General features: G+C 38.3%; 1 protein-coding gene across 3 annotated transcripts in view; it reads left to right on the top strand.

Annotated features, from left to right (window-relative positions):
• The window catches only part of ano1a (anoctamin 1, calcium activated chloride channel a), a 49,975-nt gene that overhangs the window by 11,432 nt on the left and 13,679 nt on the right, over positions 1-24,864 (top strand). For all 3 annotated transcript variants that reach the window (XM_069518785.1, XM_069518278.1, XM_069517882.1), the window contains exons 3-17: positions 2,309-2,656; positions 5,165-5,263; positions 5,560-5,711; positions 9,158-9,212; positions 10,136-10,187; positions 10,920-10,975; positions 11,401-11,442; positions 14,336-14,400; positions 14,852-14,986; positions 15,595-15,755; positions 16,560-16,645; positions 20,495-20,566; positions 21,856-21,930; positions 23,207-23,408; positions 24,736-24,847. In XM_069518785.1, the coding sequence (XP_069374886.1) occupies positions 2,309-2,656; positions 5,165-5,263; positions 5,560-5,711; positions 9,158-9,212; positions 10,136-10,187; positions 10,920-10,975; positions 11,401-11,442; positions 14,336-14,400; positions 14,852-14,986; positions 15,595-15,755; positions 16,560-16,645; positions 20,495-20,566; positions 21,856-21,930; positions 23,207-23,408; positions 24,736-24,847 (1,712 nt within the window). The remainder of the gene's footprint in view (positions 1-2,308; positions 2,657-5,164; positions 5,264-5,559; positions 5,712-9,157; positions 9,213-10,135; positions 10,188-10,919; positions 10,976-11,400; positions 11,443-14,335; positions 14,401-14,851; positions 14,987-15,594; positions 15,756-16,559; positions 16,646-20,494; positions 20,567-21,855; positions 21,931-23,206; positions 23,409-24,735; positions 24,848-24,864) is intronic.

Genomic DNA, 24,864 nt, shown 5'->3' with positions numbered 1-24,864 from the left:
AATAATAGTTGCTGATCTATGTCCCAGGCGGCAATTCACCTTCATTCTACCAGAGTTTGTGACGGCCACCTTCTCAACATGTGTTTCCATGTGATTGTGCCTTCATCACCATGTAAACAGCCTTTGGATATCTGCTGTGTTTAAGGCTGTTTTGAACTCATGTACAGTATGTACTTTCTTCCGTCTTTTGAGTGGTCACTTTAGTAGAAACACCCCAGAGACTGTTCCTCTCAGGATCCTGAACTATGTCTCGAGCACTCCTCTGTTCATACTGCATGTGGCCCTAAGCCTTCGTGTATCCTTGAGCTCTGTCCTCTGTAGATCCACTACATCCCAAAGAAACTGGCAGCTGTGAAATTCGCCGACATACAGCAACTCCTCTTGTGTTTCTATTGGTGCACATTTTCCTCCGCAGCACCACCAATTGTCCTCAGTACGAGGCACCATAGATCTTCTGCAATGTATAGGTCTCATATTAGTAGCACTGTTAATACAATTACCACAAAGTATCACTATCCGGCTGTGTCTTTTTAGTGCGATTGAAGAATATAAGGTTTTAATAAGGGATTATGTTGGGAACCTGTTAGCTGAAGGTTCCACCTCCTGTTCTACTCTTCGACAGGAACCACAAATAAGAGTAGTGAGCAAAGTGATCTAATGGTAAAATACGGTGCTATGAGTTTTTAAATGTATAATGGAGGTTGATTATTAAATGCTCTGTATGTGAGGAGCAGGATTTTGAATCTATTCTATTCTGAATTTTGCAGGGAACCAATGTAAAAAAGCTTAAACATGAGTAATATGATCTCTCCTTCTAGTTCCTGTCAGTACTCGTGCTGCAGTATTTTGGACCAACTGGAGGCTTTTCACAGACTTCCTGGGACATCCTGCTAGTAAAGAATTATAGTCCAGTGTAGACATTACAAATGCATGTACTTGTTTTGAGACGGGATGTTTCTAAGCTCTAAAATGTTTTATTGACCCCTGACCTCTCTTTCAATATCAAAGAAAGGGCTACATTTCTTCAAATGTGTCCGGAAAAGTGTGTTTATATACCACCAGAGGATTTACCCTGGATATTTTGGAAGAAACATAACTGTGTTTTCCAGTCCACAAAGGCCACTCCTGTTATAGAGGAGAGGGTGGAGAATGGGGAGGTGCAAGATAATGACATTGGAGACCAACGCTTGAATCCTTTATACTACATGTGGTTGGGACTGAAGACAGAATACAGATTTAACAGTCAGCTTCTAACCGAGTGATTAGGCATACATTAACTCAATAATTTCTGTCAAAGTAAGAACAGTTTTGACATGTGCAATTGTTCTTATCGTCACTGCATCTGAAGAGGTTGAGACTAAGTCACATATTTTTATGCAGCATTTAAATCTTAATCTCATGACAGCTGTTGGCTTGTTTGGTCACTTTCAATCCAATTTGATTAGTCTTATATTGTTATAAATGAACTTAAAATCTTAAGCCACATTTTTTAGATTTAGGTGTAGTGAAATATTTTTGGATATTTACCAAGCAAACTATTCCTAAACCTTCTATTTGCCAAAACATATCATCATGTTTAAGTTGCAACTTTATAGCACTTATCTAAACAAGGTTATAAAGTGCTTCACACTCTTCAGGATCAGGAACATTATATTTGAACTCTGTCAGACAGGGTACTATAATGAAAATCATAATCTTTAGTTGTACCTGGGAGTCATCAGGTGTTTCAGCCATTTAATCGGAGTAAATATGAAAGCTGAACCTGAGGGTATGCTGAGGCTGAAGGTAAATCTGACTGGCTTTAGGCTTGTATGGCAGTGCTATGAAAATTAAACTAAACTAAATACCTACTCTCATAGACAGCAGTGTCAAAAGCAGTCATATTTGAGTAACTACATAAATTGTGGTTGGAATAAAGGTCAGATAATAGGAATAAAGGAGTTAAAATAATACAGTAGTTTTGGGGAGAATGGCTCTGACATGATTATAAAATTTCAGAGAGAAATAGAAATTAGGGAAAGTACATTTACTGAAGACAGAGCGGCAGAGTACAGCGAGTGTGTATGTGTGTGTGTGTGTGTGTGTTGTTTGTAAGATTCTAGACAGATTCCTTAGAAAGTGACTGCTCATTTAGCGATCACCCTCTAAATGATGTGTGACCCATTTCACCTCATATTATAAACTTTACAGAGACTTTTGAAATTAATAGTATTTTGTCAACCTATTCTTTATTTATGGGAAATAATATAAAACTATATACTATAAAGTTTATAGTAATCTGTATTCCCTGTTTCTGTCTTGCTTCTAGCCGATGAAAAATCTTTATGCGGATCATAGCTCGCCCCTATACCCGCAGCTCGCCCCATACTTTTCTGATGGGCGGCGCCGGGTGGACTATGTGTTGGCATACCACATCCAGAAGCCCAGCAGCGTCAAGCGAAGGTCATCCAACTTTGGTGACAACAACTTCGTCCGAAGGCTTCGCCGCAGCCTGAGTATGAGAAGCAGCCGAGCCCCACTGCAGCCAAAGGAGGACCCGGAAATTGCCGCCCAGGAGCAACGGACAGACTATCATGAGGATGACAAGCGCTTCAGGCGAGAGGAGTTTGAGGAGAACCTCTTGGAGACAGGACTTGAGTTAGAGAAGGATGAAGGGGTGAGTAAGAGGGGAGGAGTTTACAGAGCTGAATGTGAGAGAGGTATAACATAAAGCAGGCCACAGGGCAGATTCAGCTCATATGACTGAATGTTGATGAACTGATGAATTGTTTTCTGAGGAATGCTTTAGGCACATGTAGATATTTACCTACTTAAATACACACTATGACACTCTCGATTGAGAGTCTGCTCTCATTTGTTTAAGTATCACAGATTCTGATATGTTGACTGGAGAGCCTAGCAAAGAAACGGGCCTGACCTCAACTCAGGTCAGGTAATACTGCTGCCAGAACTTACATGCTTAACATGCTCTCTATGCCAGGTCAGAGTGATCAGCATGGACTCTACTCAATATTTGTCAAAAAAGTTTGACTTACTTTCAGAGTTATTAAAACAGAAAAGAATACAATTTCAATATTGTTATAGCTCCAAATGAAAATATACATTATCTCAGTCAACAAATTATGCAAAATATTATTGCCTAAAGAGCTGATAAAATACACAAATTCAGACGAATAAGTTTGCTCAGCAACTTCCTGGGTAGATGTTATGTTTATATTTTCATAATATAATCACTGACTGACCTAAGTTGGTCTGTTGCCTAACAGCCATTTAATTGTTTTTTAATCCATGTCTTTGAAGTGACTCCGGAGAATTACTTTACATGATTAGGTTTATTTTTCTGTCTTATCTCATCAGTGAGTTGATGTTTGTTAGACCATATTCCTGGTAGCTTCTGTGTCACCACTGTGTACTTGCTCTGTGAGTGAACCCATGGATATATTTGTTTTCTTTAATGGAGAACTAAAGCTTTTGGTCATTTCTTTGCCACCTTCCAGTGGAAAAGACAAATGGAGGTTTCATTGACTTCTCACACACTTCATCATCCATTAAGAGGCGCATGAGCAAACCTATATTCTGAAAAAGGCTCTTAGCAGCTTAAAGACTAATAGGCTTGAAAATGAGTAGGCAAACTTTGGACAAAGTGTCAGTATGCCAGTATGTAATATTAATAGGCTTTTTCAGTGGGTAATTATATATGGATTATATGTGATTTGACAGCTTGATGTACAGAAGTAATGGCTATAATTAAATTTCAGTCCACTATTTTCTTTTTCAATACAGCCTGGTGTATTTTATCATAAATACCATGACTGCCAACCAAAGGAAACAAAGCAGGAACCTGTAACATTCTACATTTTACTGTTATGGCTGAAAACATTATTTATATAAACCATTCTGGTTTGTCTGGTTTATTTGTGTAGACTCTATATAGGCTACTAACATGACATGCAGCTGTGGACTTGCAAGCTGACTACAGATGCACACATGCTTCTATGCATGCTACAATCGCGAGTACCCAGACACATTCCTCACATGCACGCTAGAACTAGCATGATGGTAACCTCCATCCAAAAAGAACTTCTGTATTTGTTAGATCTAGCGGAACATTAACTAGTAGTAAAAAGAAAAGAGCATGTGTGACTGCCTAACATGAGGACCTAGTTTGAGGAATACACATAGTGCATGGTTTAATAATTAATAATTCTGTACTTTTTCATTAAATAAATAAGCAATAAACAAATCAAATGCACATATAGAAACACAATTGTGCTCGCATAAGAGGAACTGCCTGGCGTACGTGCAGACGTACGATTCGAAACTAGACAGACCAGAAACCTTTTACTGTTTTACCCTTAACTATCCAATGCCATGACTGTTGCTATGCACTTGGCAGATGTAACCTCAGAGTTCATGTAATTTCTCGATGATGATCCTCTTGTTGACCCTGATCTTTGCAGTAGCAAACTCCTTCTTTTATGCAGAAGTAAGAGCAGACAGCTTCCTGTGTTAACCAGACTACAGGTGGCTTCAGTTTTTTAATGCTACTCAGAAACAGTTGTCTCTTATGTTTGCTGTTTACCTGACTGTATAAAACCTTCTTCTTTCCCTATTTGGGGTTGTTCTTCTCTGAGCATTCATGCTGAGTGTGAAACACTCTGCAGAGCTTTCTATTTATTGACCTAAAGACAACTCCGGTCTGAGAAACTCTTTATTTCACATCACGAGATCAATTTCCACCACAGGGCCTTTGCATATCAGGCAAAACAAACCATATGAGCATTTTACATTGAAATCCATGGTATATGTATATGTATGATATATTCTGTACTCTCTGTCAGCTACTTTGAAATGGATATATTTCTGCATCAAGATGTGTCAGTGTGCTGACCTGAAGGGTGTGAAGTGAGTCTGGCAGTGTAGGAGTGATTTATTTAAGTGTAGAGGCTGCAGACATAATCTCATATGCAGCAGTAAAGACATCAGTTTGTGCTGAAGGGACTCTACCAGCTTAGCTTTAAATCTAACAGAAATGCAACATCTACCTTTTTCCAAATATGTACTATTCATAGTAGTGGTTCATATAATTTGGCAAATCATGATCTGTATTTCTGCTGCAGGTTCATACATAATAGTCTCTGACTAGCCACTCCTATTATTTCAGTGTAAGATACCTGGAATTGGGTTCTTGAAGATCCATGCTCCTTGGAATGTTCTGTGTCGAGAAGCTGAGTTCATGAAGCTCAAGATGCCAACAAAGAAGGTACTCTGCCCATCAGTATGTTGTCCATGTGTGAAATGTTAATTCTCTGTACCTGAGGCTCTCAGAGCTGGAGAGCTACATGGTGAAAATTTTGAAGATGAATGTTTTCTGTTGTTTATTACAACCTCAGCAGCAACCTCAGGATTTAGACTATACTACTATATATCAGACATTTTGTTATGACCAGATGACCAATACATTCATTGTTTTTTGGTAGATATTAAGCAGTTTACAGTGATTTCATGTGAAATGCATTTCTCATTTCCAGATAAACAATTCTTTTGAATCCTCTGCAGGTGTATGATGTGAAACAAGGAAGTAATCTGGTGGAGAAGATCAGACTCTTCATTCACAAAGTCACAGCTCCACTCCATCCAAAAGTAGATGCCAACAGACCACAAACACTCAAATCCCTCTCTCATCCTTTCTCAAGGGAGAAGCAGCATCTGTGAGTAAAACCTCTGCTGACTGTACCTTTTTACTTTACTTATAAAAAAGATTGTGTGTCTTTTAGCAACTGTGTTCAGCCATGTACAGAGTAGAGAATAGGATTGGCATGAAAATTATGACCCAACCCTGCAGCTCCCCTTACCTTTCAAGCTTTTAGTCTCTTTTAACTTGCTCTTTTGCTCTATGGGGACAAACAAAGTTGCTGGTGAATATGATGGAGTATTTATCAGCCCATATGAGCAAGACAAATCCCTATCAAGTTCAGCTAAAAAACAGTGAAGAGAAGAAATACTGGACTTTGGGATAATACAGATAAATCAGTGTTGTGTAAAGTAGAGCCATCTAGTGGCTTCAGTCATTGACAAAGCTCAGAGAAGTAATAACAATTGAGGAGTGAATTGTATCAAGACATGAAAAGCTGTCTGATTAGAGTATGACAGGAAAGTTAAAGCATGTCATTCTCCTGCCACACTCTGTATCCCACAGCTTTCTCACATCCTAAGCGAACAAATGTAGCTACTGGATTTAGAAAAGAAATGAAAAAAATGTTCAACACTGTGGTGGAGGATTTTGAAAATATCAAAATAGAGCACTGATTAATTGGATTAACTACAGAAAGTCACAGCTTCATATCCTATCCAGTGAAATCACTTTCAAAGGCAGTGATTAAAGAAAAAAAAATGTCTTGGTATAAAAGTCAACCTCCTGGGATGTGTAGAGAAGAGAGTGGGCAGTGGGCAGCTATATTTACAGCTCTGACTAACAGCTAGCTGGAAATCTCCCTCCACATATTTTGCTCACTCAATATTCATCTTTTTTGAGAACACTCCAAGTCAGCTCTGAGATTAAAGTTTGTATAAGGGATTTTAATCCAACACACATTTGGTCCAATTCAGCGAATATCTCAAGACATAAATGGGGACAAAAGTAGCTTGGACAGACCCAAAAACCACTATTATATGATGCAAAAGGGGTAATTTGTGCTTAAGCACGGGAAAAAAGAAGGAAGAAGAGAAGAAGTGGGGGAAGGGGGCAGTGGGAGCAAGAGATGCTAAATCTATGATTCAGGCTTGACCAGATCTTATGGTGTTTTGACTGGGATTTATTGGGACTGCAGATGATAGCAGCAACATTAAAGTAAATGCTTGGAAGGAACACTGACTGACATTGGTCTAAGAGTGGTGTGTCCAACAAATTCACATTGCCACAAAAGAAAAAAAAAACAGACAGGTTTATGAGGTGTGTCAACATTGGTTCGGCTTTCAAGTGGTGAAGAATGCACACTCAGACACTCAGACTGGGGCGGAAATTCCACCTTGGACGTTTACCACATATGACAGGCAAACAGAAAGCAGTAAAGAGACTGGTCAAATCTTTATGGATTTGTTAGCAATTACCGGGCAGCTCCTGGCCTCAGTCGAAATTGTTTAGCATTGATTGGATAGCTGAGTTAATTTTTGCTATCGTGTCATGCCGACCTAACTCATACTGTTTGCTAGTCCCACTGATTGACAGGCTTATGTGTTTCAGCGTGTTAATTGGTTGGTTATTTATACAATTTACTACCTTTACAGTTGCATGTAATTCCACTAAAGGACTGGAACCACAGATCAAATTTCCCCAAATCATTCAGGTCATTCATTTAAGACAGGAACCTTTATCTGATGTACATGCATGCTAAGTTAGCTTAGGCATCTCTGGCTGATTTCCAGTCATGTCCCCACTGCACTTCTATGCTAGAAAAGAACCTGGAAAGGATCAGGAAGCAAAGGCTTGTAGAGTCAGGACCCCTGCCTGTTGGAAGCAACCTCCACCTGGTGGAAATGACAAATGCTGAGTGCCCAGACATGCCTCCATTCTTTGAAAAGCATCTCCAAGGGGCACCAGATAGTGAGGGAACAGAGGGCAACACCAATTCTGATTTACTCACCATGTGTAAGATGGAAGAGGAGCATGACTCCGCATTCCTAGTTCAACAGTCCAGACCCCCTAAGTTTGCTTGGTGGACAGCAACTTACACAATATATTAAAACAGGCTCTATCCAGAGTGGTCTGTTTTCTAAGCCATTAGATGATGAGGCAGGACATAATCAAAGATTGATACAAGCAAATAATTAAAAGAATTCACCTGGAATTTGTAGAATTTCACTGACACCTTTAGAGACATGATGCGAAAGCCAGCACCTGTGGGTTTTTGCTTCCCTGGTAGCACACCCGATTAGGGTGGGGAACTATGTTTGTTGACAAAATGCAGGCTACACAGAGAATAGAAAAAAATATTAACTCAAGAAATTAAAGAGGCGAGGCATTAAGACAGCAATGGATAGGCCCATTGATGATCTATTTGCATCAAGGAATGCTCTTAATGGTCTTCTCTTTCCATGTTGTGAATAAAAAATGTGTATTATGAATTTAAAAAGAATGGCTGCCTGTCAGTTTATTTTGTATGGAGACTAATATATGCTAATGAGAATTTGACATAACCTACTTCAGAATTATGACTTGGCATTAGAGATCCATCCTTACACAGGCCTACAAAATTCATTTTTGTGTGTACCAAATTGTGTACAGAGTGAAGTTAGCTAGACATTCAGGTGAAGCTCGCTTGGCAAAAGAAATGTGGATCAAAAAGTCTAGAGGGATTACAAAGAATTTGCGTTGATCATACCTGGTTTCATGAATGCAAAGCCAGTTTGTCTAAACTGTACTGTAGTTGCTCTGCATACTTTATAAACAGGATTCTGTTTTTTGCACCAAATTTGTAGTTTTTCATAAAAGGATTTTTTTCTGTTACGGTTCATGGTTGTGGCTTAAAATGTTTAATTATTTTTTGAACTTATTTGCTTAACTCTTGTTTTTGCATATCACACATTGCATGTTGGCTATTTTTTTTGCTACCCCAGTTTGTGTCTTAAAAAAAGTGACACATTTAAACCGACAGCTAACTTTTTGTTGCTCTTCACTGAGCTGACTTTCTAATAATTATTCTCTCATTATCTCATACATGGTAAATGTTTGGTTTTACTGTAAGGTTTAAAAGCAGGGAGACCTTGGACCTCTAGTATGAGTCTGGACACAAACAAAGGTCTGTTTGTACTTACTGTATATCCACTTCTAAGACCTCCAAGGCCTTGGGTGTTCCTACATACAGTGCCTGCTGAATGTCTGTGAATTTTGCCACTGATGTAAATTGCTATTGCAGATGAAGAAATATGAACATAATTAGCAGGGTTGACTGACTGAGCCAACAAGGATTTATTGAGGTTTCTTTCTTGCTGCCACTCCTCTCATCATTAGTTTGTTGTGAAATTGCAGCCTGTGCTTCTTTTAGACTCACTTAATGCCCGAGACCTCATTCTGTTGTTTACATACATGTGTAACTTATTTGTTTTACTTTTGGTCCTACTCGTCATATTGGAAACTCAGTTTGCTTTTTCTTGCCAGATTCGATCTGTCTGACAGGGACAAGTTCTTTGACAGCAAGACCAGGAGCTCAATTGTAAGTATTGGTTTTAGTAGATAAGCAGTTGGCAGGCGGCTCCTTCATGAATCATGCTTTCACATGGTATCTCTTGAAAAAAGAAAAAGTGTCATCTAACATCAAAGACTTTTAATCCTGTGCTCCTGATGGGCACTTTTTTGGCTTCTAAGTGACTATTTAATACAAGTGCTGCCATGAAAACCGAACTGATTTTCCAAACGTATACGTCATACATATGCTGCTACATTGACATCCACACAATTGCCATTTTTATAAATGAACTTGTGGTCCTATTACACATGTAGCACAAAACTGGAGACTGTCTAGTATGAGATGTGTTTTCACATAATACTGGATATGCTCTGCTTGGTTTAATGAGAGGTGGCACCCAGGAGAAATAATAGAAACACGATTAACAAACCTACTCACTCCTTGTGAATTGTCTGAACAATGAGCGTCTCTTTTCAGACTTGGGCTCAATGACATACTTTATTCTAGGGAGTTGGCAGGGTACAATGCGTTTAATTTCCAATTTCACCAATTCAGACATTTGCGTTCACTCATACAGCTCCTTCAGGCAAAGGCTAGAAAAGTTCTGCATTGCAGTACATGTGTGAAAACAGCTACACACCCACTCAGCACTAGACTAATGACTGACTTCTCATTATTGGATGGAGCTCCTCATCACAGCATCATTGGCTCCCAGGCTCCTCTCTTAACTCTCTGTGTATAGTCCTCAGTGTTTTACACTGAGCTGATCAGCAGCTTCTCTGAGGACAGACACACAAAATGTTTACCTGCTTAGTTTTCCTTCTAACAATCTCACCTGGGCTATTATACCAGTGTACCAAATACACCTCATTCTCCTCTGTATATCTAAATCATCATATTTTTAGGGCTGAAGCTGCTCAGTGAAAATGAGATTTTGTTTGTAACGTTAGGTCTATGAGGTACTGAAGAGGACAAGATGCACCAGAGCCAAATACTCCATGGGTAAGTCCTCTGCATATATGTCTAGCACACAGCATAAATCTATATGCATTTAATCTGGGCCCCTTTTTCATTGGCGTAAAGTGTAATTACTTCCACAGAGTAGAGAAGGGTGTGGAATACTCTCTGCCTGCGTATTTGATATCAATTCTCATCTCTTTTATGATCTTTTTATTTCTTTCTTAAAGAAATCAATTCCCAATTAATAAAAAAACAAAAACAAAAATGACATTCTTCATATTCACATGCACCTGTTTGTAGAGATTGCAACCAACTACTGGTGATGGAATGCAGCCTTCTACTGTAGCTCAGTAAAATTCCCTGGAAAATGTAGTAGTCAGCACTGAAGTGAATTAAACAGATGATTCAATTCTAGTCTCAAATTTTTCTGTCTTCGGAAAGACATCCAACATCCAATGATTGTGCAGCATTTTCTGTCTCATAGCTGCTTGCTCAGCAATGGAATGACTGCTTTGTGTTGTGTTGTTAATAACGTTAAAGCAACAACCAAAGAAAATTGGATTGTGGGTCCAAGTTAGCATGCTGAGGGCTGAGTTAGCTGCGACATCACAAAATGTGGTGGTTCTTTTGAAAACACAGTTTCTGAAAAGAGGCAGTGTGCATTTCTCCGTGGATAGATGCGTTCATAGTATACAGTATGTAAAGAACATATATCTGTGTGTGTGTCTGTGTGTGTGCCTGCATTGTAATCCCCACTGAATTAATTTCCTGCAGGGATCACCAGTCTGCTAGCCAATGGTGTCTACACGTCTGCTTATCCTCTGCATGATGTGAGTATGTCATTATCACACGTTCACAGGCCGGAGATTTGTTATAATCTGCACTTCATTTCCAGAGCAAAGCATTTGCGCATACATATGAATTAACCCTAAATCTTTATTTATAATCTATAACGTGGGTTAAGAAATATTCCTCTCCTATATCAGAGAATGGATGGTTTGTCTGTGTTGGCCAAAAAGGTCTGTGTACATCGTAAAAGTATCTGATGTTAATCAAGCATATGCAGTATGGGGATATTGGTGGAGGTACATGCTCTCCAAGTACCCCTCTAGTTTATGGAGAAGAATTCTATTTGTGGTTGACTTTAAGGTTTCTAAATTAAATGCATTATTCATGCTTGTTGACCAAAGTATATTTACTGAAAATGAAACATGAACTGGGTGTGGGGTTGTGTGTGTACATGGATGTGTTACAGGGAGACATCGAGGAGGTCAATGCGGAACCTAATGACAGGAAGGTAAGTAGAGTCAATAAATTGAATCAGATGTTACCACACCGACACTCTCAACACATTTACAAATACTGATTCATCAATCAGCCCAAAGAAAGCCCTATGTTTTGACACTGTTAAACTAAGGAATCAAAGTCACCCCAAACAAATCTCTGTCCAGATAGTTGAGTTAATTTCAAAAAGTTCTGCAATGGAGTTGCAAATTTAGAATGATCCATAGTCACAGTTGTGTGAAAATAAGACCAACATTAAGTAGACAAGGGAGGGCTTTTTCTAAAAACCAAGACAGAGTACCATGGTAACAGTAGAGGTGCAGATCTACCAATATGGAAAAGAATAGAAACAGCATTTTCTTTTTCTAAACTTGTTTAAAATGGTGGGAGATTTGAACAAGAATGATCACATGTAACAAATTCATAATTACAAATCAAATACGATTACAAATTACAAATACATCCTTCCTGTCACAGGAAATTGACTACATGTTTTATCTACATTTGATATGCCATAGACCAACAATATTCTTGAATTGTATTACAATAGCTGTATGTAGGTATATCCTCTTTTTAATGCGACTCAGTAATACATTATCTTTAAGTGACTAAAACATGCCACTCAATAAGTTTTACAAGCCAAGAATGGTTACAAAATCAAGCCTTTGTCTGCCACTATACAAGAATAAAAGTAAGTCAGCTATACGGATAGCTGAGTCTCCCCTCTCCTCCATAATTATACTTTAGGCTGTGTGTGTGTCACTAAGGCAACCGGCTTTGTGTGTGTGTGTGTGTGTGTGTGTGTGTGTGTGTGTGTGTGTGTGTGTGTGAAGGGAAGGAAAAACCATTGAGGGGCTGAATATAAAATGGTTTCCTTTACGAGCTCAGTGTTCTGTGATGCTGCCTGAATGCCCTCTTGCCTCACATGAACGCCTTGCAGTGTGCTGCTCTGCCTGATAATGGAGTTTGGATTTCATTTGAAAATGTTCCACCATTTCACTATGATTTATATTTCATCACCAGTAGTTGGAACGGATCATGTTTGCAGTCAATGGTTTGGTGATAACTGTATCACATAGCACTGAGTATGAATAAGTTTGACCCCAACCCGATTGACCTAAACATTCTTGCAGTATTAATTATAGTACATTAAAAACTACAATTAATAGCACAGTAAATCAAAATTCCTTCTACATTCCCCTAATTTAAAATGCAGCTTACAATTCATCATTCCCTAAAGAATAGTAACAGCTGTTTAAATGAGATGTACACCAGTGATTCATAAAAAAAATTATGATATATGATATATAGGTCATAGTTTATATTCTCCTTTAAAATATGCTAGAGATTTTAAAATAGTTTAAAAAGACTGAATAGAATTTCTGGTAATAGCAGATCACTGCCAAATGACCAAAAATCTCTGCAACTATAGAACATTTTATCTGCCCAGACAAATGAATGTAACTGCAACACTGTTTCATTTAAATGTTACATTGGATTGATCCACTGCAGTCTCAATCTAAATGACCTGCTTGCAATGTGTACCATGCTTATATTCTTACATGTGTAGCATTATGGATGCAAACTTAAGATGCTCCTCTATATACTCAAGATTAGATAGGGAAGATATTTATTATTTAGACTCAGAGTCCAGATAAAATACAACACATGTCATTGTTTATTATGATTGTTTTTCTACAACAATGGGTTCTCAGTGATGACCTGACATAAATCCCTGCTGGACTAGAATCAGTTGGAAGCTCTTTCTTTAAGATAAATGGTGATATTCTGTTCAGTCTGCAGGTCTGTTTTTCATTAGATTGATTTCCTGTCACCCAGTAACTCATTTGGAAGTGTGACCATTGAACCGTTGTGGTATCACTGCACACTACCTGCACTCAATGAAAAAATATGTTACAATGAATTTGTTTCATCAGTGGATTTATAATGCATATATGAGTGCAGGTATATATTTTTCTTTAATGCATTAGACATGTACTTGACAGTGATGTATAACAGCATAAATCCTCAAATAAAAACATGTAGTTAAGTTATATCTGGTGGCCAGCAAAAGCAAATATTGGCTAGTCATTCAAAAACTGTGGCTCAGTTAGCTGAATGGTCAAATTCTGTATAATGGTAAATGGTAGTGTTTAATAGAATTGGTATTTATATAGCACTTTTTAATTCTTGATGACCACTCAAAGCTCTACAGTACAGTCTGTCATTCAACCATTCACACACACATATACGGTGCATCTATTAGCAGCACCTTTTTTCCGATGAGGGGCAATTCAGGGTTCAGCATCTTGCCCAAGGACACTTCGGCATGCAGATAGGGAAGACTGGGATCTAACTGCCAACTTTCTGGTTGGGGGACGGCCGCACTACCCCTCAGCCACAGCATATAACGACTGCACTTATAAAAGTAGCACTTCTCTTTCACCCTTGAGTTAATGGACAAGCCATCTGGGGCACTTACTGGTTTAGTGTCTTGCCTGAGGACTCCTCCACATGGAGACTGGTGGAGCCACTGATCGAAACACCAACCTTCAAACCAGTAAATGACCTAGTCTACCTCCTGAACCACAACCGTCCTTTCATCAGTCCACAAAACATTTTTCCAGTAGATCTATTTTTCAAGCTTCTCTTGAACAAACTTGAATTCTTCTGTAATGTCCTGCATGTTGAGCCGTTATCAGCCTCGTCCTGTGGAGGATCTTTCAGAGAATTGGGTCTGGACTTTGTAATGTGATGATTTATTGATACGGATTGTGTTTGTTTATAACTTAGACAAAGATCTCACCATATTTTAATGGGTTCACTTACTTTTTCTTGCCATTGTATTAAACAATTCTTGCCATTGTATTAAAACATTCAATATGAGCTCATTCTTCTCTTTACAGCTGCTGTACCAGGAGTGGGCCAGCTACAGTGTCTTTTACAAGTACCAGCCCATTGGACTCATCAGGTCAGATCCACAACAGTGCTATTGATGCAATCATCAAGTCAATTAGACACATTTCCCTACCTCACACATGTAACATGGCTGGTGCTCTCAGAGCAACAATTACTGCCTGTGCCAGCCTGCAGGCAGAAAGACAGATGAGGATTCACACAAGCAGAATGATGCTCCAATTAGGCTCTTATGTGGAAGCAATAGTCCTGTGGTAAGCTGAGGGAAAGAGACTTTGAGGATGAGGTGTATGTGAAGTAGTCTCTTACCAAGCACACTGAGCGCGTGTTAAGGAACACAACACTGACAGTGTCATTTTTTGAGGTTTTTCCAGACAGAAGGAAAAACTTTAACATTAAGACTTTTTTAATGGAACACACTGGCAGTTAAGCAGTCCATGTGTCACAGGGTAATAGTAGTAAATGAGTACATTAAAAACCTTTAACCTTTGTATCTCTTTCCACAGGAAGTATTTTGGGGAGAAGGTTGGACTGTATTTTGCTTGGTTAGGTGTCTACACACAGATGCTGATCCCTGCAGCCATCGTTGGAGTCATTGTATTCCTCTACGGCTGTGCCACTGTCGATGATAACATCCCTAGGTACACAACGCACACACACACTAACAATATGCCTACTATAATCTAACAATGTTTTCAATGCAGAGTTAGGTTAGGATGTGGCACATTTTTAAGACACCAAAGAGACATATTTTGTGTGTTTGGCAGATATTCACTTGGTCTAGGAAATTAGATTTGAAGTATTCGGAAGCAACAGATGACTTGTTGAAATGTTGACATGTTGCATTGTGGTAAACAATGGGCTCAGAACACTTCCTCACAATGAGTACCTTTTTTAGGTACCTTCATTTAGGGGGAATGCGTCACCAAGTCATTGAAGACTTGTACATGCACAGAGCTTGTCCCCGTGTTTGCTAATATGATGATTCACATATTTCACTATGCATCTGATTTTTTCCAGCCATCGTAGATTCATTAATGCTGATTCATGAGATAATGCTTCTACATTCTATCCAAAAGCGCTTTCTCAATTGTTTCTCTGTAAAATATATATGCAAATTTGCACATTGTGATATTATGCAGATTGGTGCAATCAGTCTGAAGCTAATTCTTAACTTTCACAGCCATCCTTTTACTGTCTTCCACCCCCTTGAATTATCAATCTCCTCCACCTATCTCTTTGCTGTCAGTATGGAGATTTGTGATCCAAGGAACAACATCACCATGTGCCCGCTGTGTGACCATGTCTGCAGCTACTGGAAGTTGGTGACTGCTTGTGGCACAGCTCGTGCCAGCCACCTGTTCGACAACCCAGCCACTGTCTTCTTCTCCATCTTCATGGCCCTCTGGGGTAATGGCATACTTGTATCTAATCACAAAAACAACAACGAAAGGGTCCAATAAACCTGACTAGATGATCAGAATCTTACAGATACAATATGTATCTTAGCATTGCTTGAGAAGAAATCCAATTAATAGATCATAAAATTTAATCCAGAGCATTAGCAGAACACATTTACCCGCTCATGCACATGTAATTTGCAATAGGAATCTAGAAATGTAAACACACACAGGCAGACCTCTTCTGGTGCCTTATCAAGCCACACTGCCATCTGTTAGCAGCAGCAGGGAGGTGTTATGTGTTTTAGACAAAGCTAGTGTCTTACAGATTCACAGCAAGATGGCCATCTGTATTCCCCTACTGTAGACCTGATGAGGGAGAATGCACTGTATGTTGGTTCCAGTTGGTCTGGCTCCAGCTCTGTCCTCAATCCTTAGAATCCAAGAATAATCAGCATAGATTATGGATGGATGGAGTCTATGTAGATATTCTCATTGGGAAACTGTTTGCTGTAGCAAACTGTGTCGATGTAAACAGACTGAAAGCAATTTATCATTTGTTAACAAACCATGAAAGTCTGATCCTATTACTCTGTTTCTGTGCCATAGAGCTCCACTCTTGTCGAGAACCTATTTAACTCATATATCAACTGCAATGATTATACCTTCATGTGGGAAGCATGACCATGAGATGACAATAACCTCAAATATATTCACATAATTCAGATACAACATTTATTTAGACAGATGAATATAATTGAGTGATTGTGTTTTGAGTGTGTGCTTAGTTTGCTGTGTGTGCTTGGTTGTGTAGCGGTTCTCTTTATGGAGCACTGGAAGAGACGACAGATGCGTCTCAACTACATTTGGGACCTGACAGGCTTCGGCGAGGAGGAGGAGGTGAGAGAGCACCACAAATACCTTTCTTACATCAAGTGTATATAGATCGCACATTCTGGCTTTATAGCTTAGAGTTAGATGTTCCAGTGTGTAAGATTTGGAGATTTGGAGATCTATTGGTAGGAATTTAATGTGGAATAACCCTGATGATGTTTTCACTAGTTCATTTCATCTAAATTGTATGAATTGTAGTTTTCTTTACCCCAGAAAAGGTCCTTTATATTAAATACTTTATATTTACATGGAGGAGACCTTCTCTACGGAGGCTGCCATGTTTTTTATATTAGTCCAGACTGGACAAACTAACACCACAGGTTCTTTTTCATGTTTGGAAGGGGAGGGTGAAGTGAGGGGTGTTCAGCTGCAACATGCAACTTCAATACTAGATATCACAACATTCTACACAACGTACCTTTAAGAACTACAGCCAGGAGGTAATGAGCTTAACTTTGCAAAAAGACAAGAGTGAAAAGGAAACGTCTAATTAATAACAGTAACATAAATAATAATAAAAACTGAAATACAAGGATGACAAGATACATGGAGTTATGGCAGCTACTTCTTGCCCAAGCCTGTTACTTCCCCTTTCTGGATTCCACAGATTATGTATAATGTGTTAATCAGAGAGCTGTAGAGGTGTTGGCTTAGTATGTTTGTGAATTTGGACAGTCAGGCTGTTTCCCCTTGTTCCTATCCTCATGCCGTTTAATCTCTTGAAATAAACATAATCATGTGGATTTTAAATACATTGTAACAATTGTCATCCCAGTATCACCATTGGTTTCACTATATCATATAGAAATATTACCTCACAATTGTATCATACACTTACTTGATTCTTGTTCTGGGTTTGTACCCTCATGATTGATGCACTTATTGTAAGTCACTTTGGATAAAAGCATCAGCTAAATGTAATGTAATGTAATGTAATGTAATGTATCTCTCCACCACTCTCCAGTCAAGTTGCAGAGAATACTGTATGGTCATAGCCCCCCTTCTGTTCCTGTGTTATGGTGCTGAATAAAGCCCAGACAAGTCTTTTAGCAGAACAACGCAATGTCATAGTGAATATTAAACATCATAACATCATTTTATTACTTTAGACATTTGTTCTAAATGTTGTCACATTAGTCTATGAAGGAAATAATACCACCATGATCATATTTAAAGTTCCCACAAACAGATTCTTAACATCTTTTTTCGTGAAGTGTATTGTCAATTTGCAGTAAAGAAAACAGATCTCATGCAATCAATAAGGCTGACATTAATGGCACAGGTCAGGATATGGATAGAAACATGCCTTCTCTTTCTTTTGTCTAGTGAGTCAGCCCTCATCCAAAATGATCCAGCACTTATACCACTGTGTCAGACGTGTTTGTGAATGTCCTTTGTTTATATCATGAAACAGTGCATTGCTGTTTGGATGAAATAATTTTGTTTGTCACTTTTCTGTGTTGCTCTAAATATGATACGTGTTCAAAGACAGGCAGTGCTGACTGACATCTTGTCCATGTGTTTTTGTGTGTGTGTTTGCATTTTACAGGAGGAGCATAAGGTTTGGATCTGACTTGCTTACCTCTTTACCGTCTTTCTTTTTTGACTCACTGTTTCAGACCAGCTCTGCGGATGCTGTTGCTAAACATTTCTTACTCAAGGTGTCTAACAATCAGCCTGAGCTTTTTTCAGCTGACATCTTCTCCATCTATTTGCTTCTGTCATTGTTTTTCTCTACCTGCTATATTTCTTTACAAGGTTTATACTGATGCTGGCCATTCCTGTGGCTTCTCAACACAATACTATTAGTTCTGACCACTAATGGCAGTGTACTTAACTGGACAGGTGACTCGTAGCTGCTCCTCTTTTTTCCTTGACTATTCTTATAAAATGTTTCCCTGTTAAAGAGACAAAACTCTACACCCATTAAATAAGCAGTATCTTTCTTCCCAAATTGAACATTTACATTCAGAGTCACAAGAGGTTATATTAAAAATGTATGCACCTAAACATTGAAAAAGCAATTAAACTGGGCTGCCTGTTGGATTGGGGAGCACATTTTGAATACAAGAGAAACAAACTAGATCTATTTCAGAGATGGTGGGCTGGTAGAATTCTTCAGGCAAGAAAAGTGTCATAAACCAAACCATGCTATCATTGGGTGTTATTCAAGTTTCAGTTCCTGCTGGATGAAAGTTGTTTTTTTGCTTTTTTGTGCACTGACAGCACAAAGACATAGGCTCTTGATGGTCTTTATGATGATCTTGAAGATCAGTTCATTCTGAGCATGTTCTGATACCAGGTAATGCAAATGGCAAAATATTATAACAGGTGTAACTTGTTTTGCCAGAGGTGATTGAAGATTCAAATAGGTCTAATTTTCTCCCCATGAACACAGATGCAGGATCATGTAGTACATGCGGTTTTAGGCCCAAACTTTTAATGTGTTTCCTCAGCTCACTTTTATCCTTGCACAGAGACATGTAGACTGTGAAGACAGTGGTATGTCAAAACCATACATTTTACAAAAACACATACAAACTGTGTATAGAAATTGTCTGCTGATGTGTAATCAGGTGTTTGTTACCACTATGTTATATTTATCAAGTGATGATTTGTCAGTGTTTCTGAAAAACTATTATGTTGACTTTTGAATATGAAATAATACCAGAGCAGGTTTATGTTCAGATAACGATACACCACAGTTTTTTATATAATCAAAGTCCTAGAAGAAATAAAATAAAATCAGCCCACATAAGCACAGCTGGCCTGAGGATTGCTGTTTGCTCTTTATTAACATTTGGCTCTTTTTGTTTGTGTGTTTTTTACTCTTTCTCTCCATCTGTACATAAGCATTAGCACATGGAGCCAAAATTGGCTGTCTAACCCAGAGCTTTGTTTTTTAGTGATGCAGTTTCCTCTGTATAGCCTGCAGACCTCCTTCATTCATCTTGGCTTGCTGTGTAGCATTTGTGTAGCATTTTGTAGTAAATGTTTGATCTCTGGTCTTAGGGCAGTATCAACCTCTGCAAGTCTACAGACGCATACTCTATACAGGCTCATAGGGCCTGGCAGAGCATAGAGAAAGAAGTTAAAATGTAACTTAGCTACTGTATTGAAAAACTTTCAGAAAATCTGTGAGAAAATCTCCCTCCATCTAGTGAAAATCAGTCAACCTATTTGTATTAGCCAGCTTTTAATAGAATAATAGACATTTTAGTTTATGGAGGAAAAATAAGAGGTTGCTAACTACTGTGTAATTGAACTACATGTAGTGGACACATATACCCCATTCACACAATAAAATGTGTGTATTGAATCCAGATCCAGGTATGATTTTAACCTGATTACATCTACACAAGGCATTCATTTGTGTCTGCAGTGTCCAAACTGAGATATGATTGATATTTGATCAATAAAAATATATTTTAGGTTTAAATTGTTTAAATGTGTAATAGAGATTTTACTGATTTCTAAAAATGACGGTTTTCTTTAAGTTAGGATTAATGCTTGATAATAAACCTTCAGTTAAACCCTTGAGCATGATGCTGACTCTGGGCATTGTTGATACAACCTCAAACTACAGGTTGTTTTCAGTTTTATGTTGACTGCATAATCTTTGCATGGTGGGTCAATGCATTTCCCTCTTTTTCTTTCACAGAGCACAGAGCACTGTATTCACACTTCAACATACCACACTCATGCTGCAAAACTTAATGCAAACAAGTTGCTAATTTCACTTCTGTCTCCAATCTCAAATGTCAAAAGGAACTTCGCCACAGTTTACTGTCACTAACTGCTCACTGCTCACAGTGGTATCAGTTACTGTAACATCCAAACTGGTTTCTCTTTCAGGACCACAACCGAGCAGAGTATGAGTTCCGAGTCATGCAAAAAACAATGAAACTGGAACAGTCAACTCCAAAGGTAAAAATTATTCATTAACATTTGTTACAATCTTATTCACCTATAACTTCAACTATAAAGGTGCTGTTGCAGAACTTAGAGCCACACTTCATTTGTAACATAATTTGTTCTTTGTTTGGTTTTATGTATTCTTCTTAGAATTGTTTCATTTGATCTATTAAATGAATGGATTATTGATTAATGAAATGGTAGCTTTTTTTTCTATAAAGTCCCTTTAGACATGCTTGTGATAAAGAGACAATTTGAATGACTCCAGTGAAATTAATTTAAAATTAATTTACTTACTCAGTTTTATGTCAAACCTAGATATTTAGGCTAAATACTAAAAAGTTCATATTAGAGGTTTTGCACATGTAAATAGGTAATTGGTTCTGTAGCCAGTACTGCAAGTAATGTAATTCGTATCATAACTGCAAATTCACCTGTAATTTAAATGACTGCATATGATATCCATCACAAATATCATATGCATCTTCGCTTCACACTAAATGTGGAACTTTATTCAGTTGCACCATCTGCTTTACTGTAAGTCAGCTTCCAGTGTGATATTGAAAGTTAGGGAGAGAAAGCCATAACCAACTTTGATGTGAAAATATTCTTACACACAGTAACGGTCAAAAAACAAACACTGTGCATCAGCAGGAAACTCACAATAAGCACTGACTGCAGGGATATCATGTAATGAGTGTGTCATCAGCATTTTTTAATGCAGATGAAACACGTTTGTATGTGTTAAAAACAAAAAACATACAAAGAACACAACATATTCATCATAACATGTCCTGGGGAACAAGGTTCAGAGTTCTATTAGCAGCCTTTTGCCTTTTGTCTTGTGCCAAGGTCACATCTTCCTTTTCATCAAATACACAAGGGTGCATTCAAACACACACACACACACGCTTGGGGAATCTGACCCAATTCTCAGTGGGCTTGAATATGACATGATAGCTCAGAGCAGAATTAGCTGTGCTCTACTGGAGCCACATAGTATGTGTGTGTATGTTTATGGTCTGTGGGGTGTGGGCTGTGTGCATCAGTGGCCCTGGAGCATAAAGAGGTACTACTGACAGGACTGTCATAAGGCTGTGGCAGAAGAAACAAACATTAATGTGCACACGCAGTTTCAAAGCACAGCTAGATTGAATTAATGATACTATATGCTGTGTGCTTTCTGTCCCTCACGTTGTTCTCTCTCCCTCTTCCTCTGTCTGTTTGTGTGTGTGTGTGTGTGTGTGTGTGTGTGTGTGTGTGTGTGTGTGTGTGTGTGTCTGTGTGTGTGTGTGCTTTAGGGGGAGAAGGTGAAGTTGACATGTACAGACAGACTGCCAGCTTACCTAGCCGCAATGGTCACAATGGGCTTCCTCGTGAGTCTCCATACTCTCCTTTCAGTGTTGCATCACCACACCTTGAATTTCCAACACATGTATGACACCTGAAGGCGTCCTCTTTAATCACCCTGCCAAAACTCACATTTTGCTGTAATAGCTGAAAATACCTTGATACCTTTTATTTCTCTCTCTATATATATTTATTTATTTATTTATATATATATTTATTTTTTGCTCTTTGCCTGGCTAATGTGTTTTGTGAGGGTCTGAAATCACTTTAAGGTTGTGAAAGCAGTCGTCTCTTTGTTGCACCATTAAGTGTGTTCTTGTTAATCAACAAGATCAGAAGAGTGGTTTTTCGTCTAGAGAAATTATCAATCTCATTGTGTCACATTAATTTTTGCAGCAAGTAGCTTTGGAAAAAGCACTGTGTTAAAGTCAGTACAGGCTGCAGCTGTTATTTCATTGTGGCAAATACATGTAATCACAGTGTCATCATGTCTGTTCATCTCGTGTTTAGGTTGATACACTTGCATGTTGAAAACAAACCCATCTCAATGGATTGTTGTGGAGTTGATGCTGATTTCAGATTGAATAAAGGAGTTGTGTAAAGAAGACAGAGACTTAGACTTGATGCCTTTTAAACTGCACAAGCCGATGCATGTCTGTATAATTGTAGACATCTATGTCGGCATGAAACTGCTGAAGTTAACCACACCCATACCAATAACTTCAAAACCTGACCTAATCATGCTGAAAAGCTATAGTTTATTTTTCATTCTTCAGTGAGAGGTAGATGGCTTCAAAAGGTTTGCTTTCTAATGAAAAAGAAACCACCTTGTAGTAATCATGATGTGTGTTTTAAAATAATATTTTAAAAACACACCAAAATCATAATCAAGCCAGACTTTTATAAAATGGCCAAGAGAGTAGTTGGTGGGCTCAGGTCAGATAGTAGAGGGATACTTTGTGGCAACTTTTATTAACTGCAGTCTAAGGTGGCTAATGATGCATCAGAGCTGTACTTTTTATTTTCATTGAATAAACATGTGGCATGACTTTGTGTCCTTCTACAGGACTTCTAATTTGTTGTTTTGTGATTACACTACACTGTTTGACCTGCATTAATTCCTGCTAATTGCCCAGATTAAATGTATGTAATTAAGATTGATGTTTAAATTAGGGAAACATAACTACCTGTATCAAAATTGGGCATTGAACATGTGTCACTTGCACAGGATGTGCCGCTCTACTCTTCCTTGTGTCAGACGATTTTTAGATGTGGTGTTCTCCTCCTTCTCACTACTTATAGATTGCTGTGACGTTTGCCATAGTCTTCGGAGTCATCCTGTACCGGATTAGCATTAAGGCAGCGCTGCACGTGAGCACCTACCCTGCAGCACGGTCCAACATCAGAGCCACTGTCAAAACCACCGCCGCCATCATCAACCTCATAATCATCATCATCTTAGATGAAATCTATGGCGCCATCGCCCGCTGGCTCACCACACTGGGTGAGGCACATTTAACTAAAGGCATGAGTGATAGAACTAAACATACAGACAGACATCAGAGGTGTTCTTCTAATCAGAAAAGGTGTTTTACTTTATAAAGAATTATTAAAACATAAAGCTCATGTCTTTGTTTGCTACATAATTGTTAAAGTTCATTTCTGCTTACACATGTTGTGTTGTGCTGTGTTGTGTTTGTTGTTCCGTCTCTGTGACATTTGAGTGTGTATTCAGTTTGTTTTCACATTCATCTGCTGAAGGAGGAGCATTTTTCTGAGCTTTTTAAACATGAAACAAACATATTTTGTTGTGGTACTGTCTAGTGAATTTAACTACACCACAAACTGAGAAAGATTATTTGGGCAGCCGCGGACAAGACTTTTACAGTTGGGCCTTTAAGTTTGAAATTCAGATCATTAAGGACAGCCTGGGAAATTATGTAAATGCTGTCAATGTTTTTATTCAATTCCAAGAAGATATAATTCACAATTGAAGAATTCAGGGATAGACTGGTGATCTGCCACATCTCTTACATTTATATTTGTTTTCTAATTTTCCAGCCAAACCCATGCAAATAGAGTTTTTTCAATGTAGAAGATAGAAACACAGCATCTTAGAATAACATTCTTATTCATTGTCATAATGCACTTGCAACATTGTAAGGTTAGGTTGTTGCACTGCCCTCAGTGGCTGTACAGGACTAGCTGTGTCTCATGTACTCTCTTCTGTCATCATAACTCCTATGCTTTTCACATGTTGCACATTCAATCTCAGTTTCATCTATTTTTTCTATCTTATCAATATGTATGGATATAAGTAGACCGCTCTATGAGGAACTTTACAGTGGATGTGGCTAAGCAGACAAGAAAAGTTGGAAGAGTCTACAGCTCTAAAATCTTCCCATAATTAGTCCACGAATCTTGTCTGCAGTTAGTTCTGCTTATTTGCTGCAGTTTTCTCTTTGATTCATTTGTTTTCATTAAAGAGATAGTTCACAGAAAAAGGAAAATGACATGACCCATACTTCAAACAATTTTTTCATTCTTATGAAATTTTGGAGGTCAAGGAACGAGTCATGGGAAGAGCACATTCTACACCAATGCTCCAATTGGCTTCCCTGTCTAAATATGCTTCATTGAAAATGTTTTAAAAGTTAAATATGACAATACTTAATGAGAAACAAAATTAAAGACCATGAATGTCTTAATTTATTGACAAAACAGTACAACAAACAGTCTGCCTTAACAGTAATACTGTTAAATAAGTAATGGTGATATAGTATAAATGATACTAAATAATCCTAATAAAGTCACATGTTTCTCTTTTTCAGAGGTTCCAAAGACAGACAAGAGCTTTGAGGAGCGCCTCATCTTCAAAACTTTTATCTTGAAGTTTGTCAATGCCTTCACACCCATTGTCTATTTGGCCTTTTTCCGGGGCAGGTAAGAGAGCGACTTCT

This window comes from Paralichthys olivaceus, chromosome 1, assembly GCF_024713975.1.
Source record: "Paralichthys olivaceus isolate ysfri-2021 chromosome 1, ASM2471397v2, whole genome shotgun sequence".
Taxonomy (NCBI): domain Eukaryota; kingdom Metazoa; phylum Chordata; class Actinopteri; order Pleuronectiformes; family Paralichthyidae; genus Paralichthys; species Paralichthys olivaceus.
The sequence above is the reverse complement of the archived record's forward strand: the minus strand, read 5'-3'. Positions and strand labels throughout refer to the sequence as shown.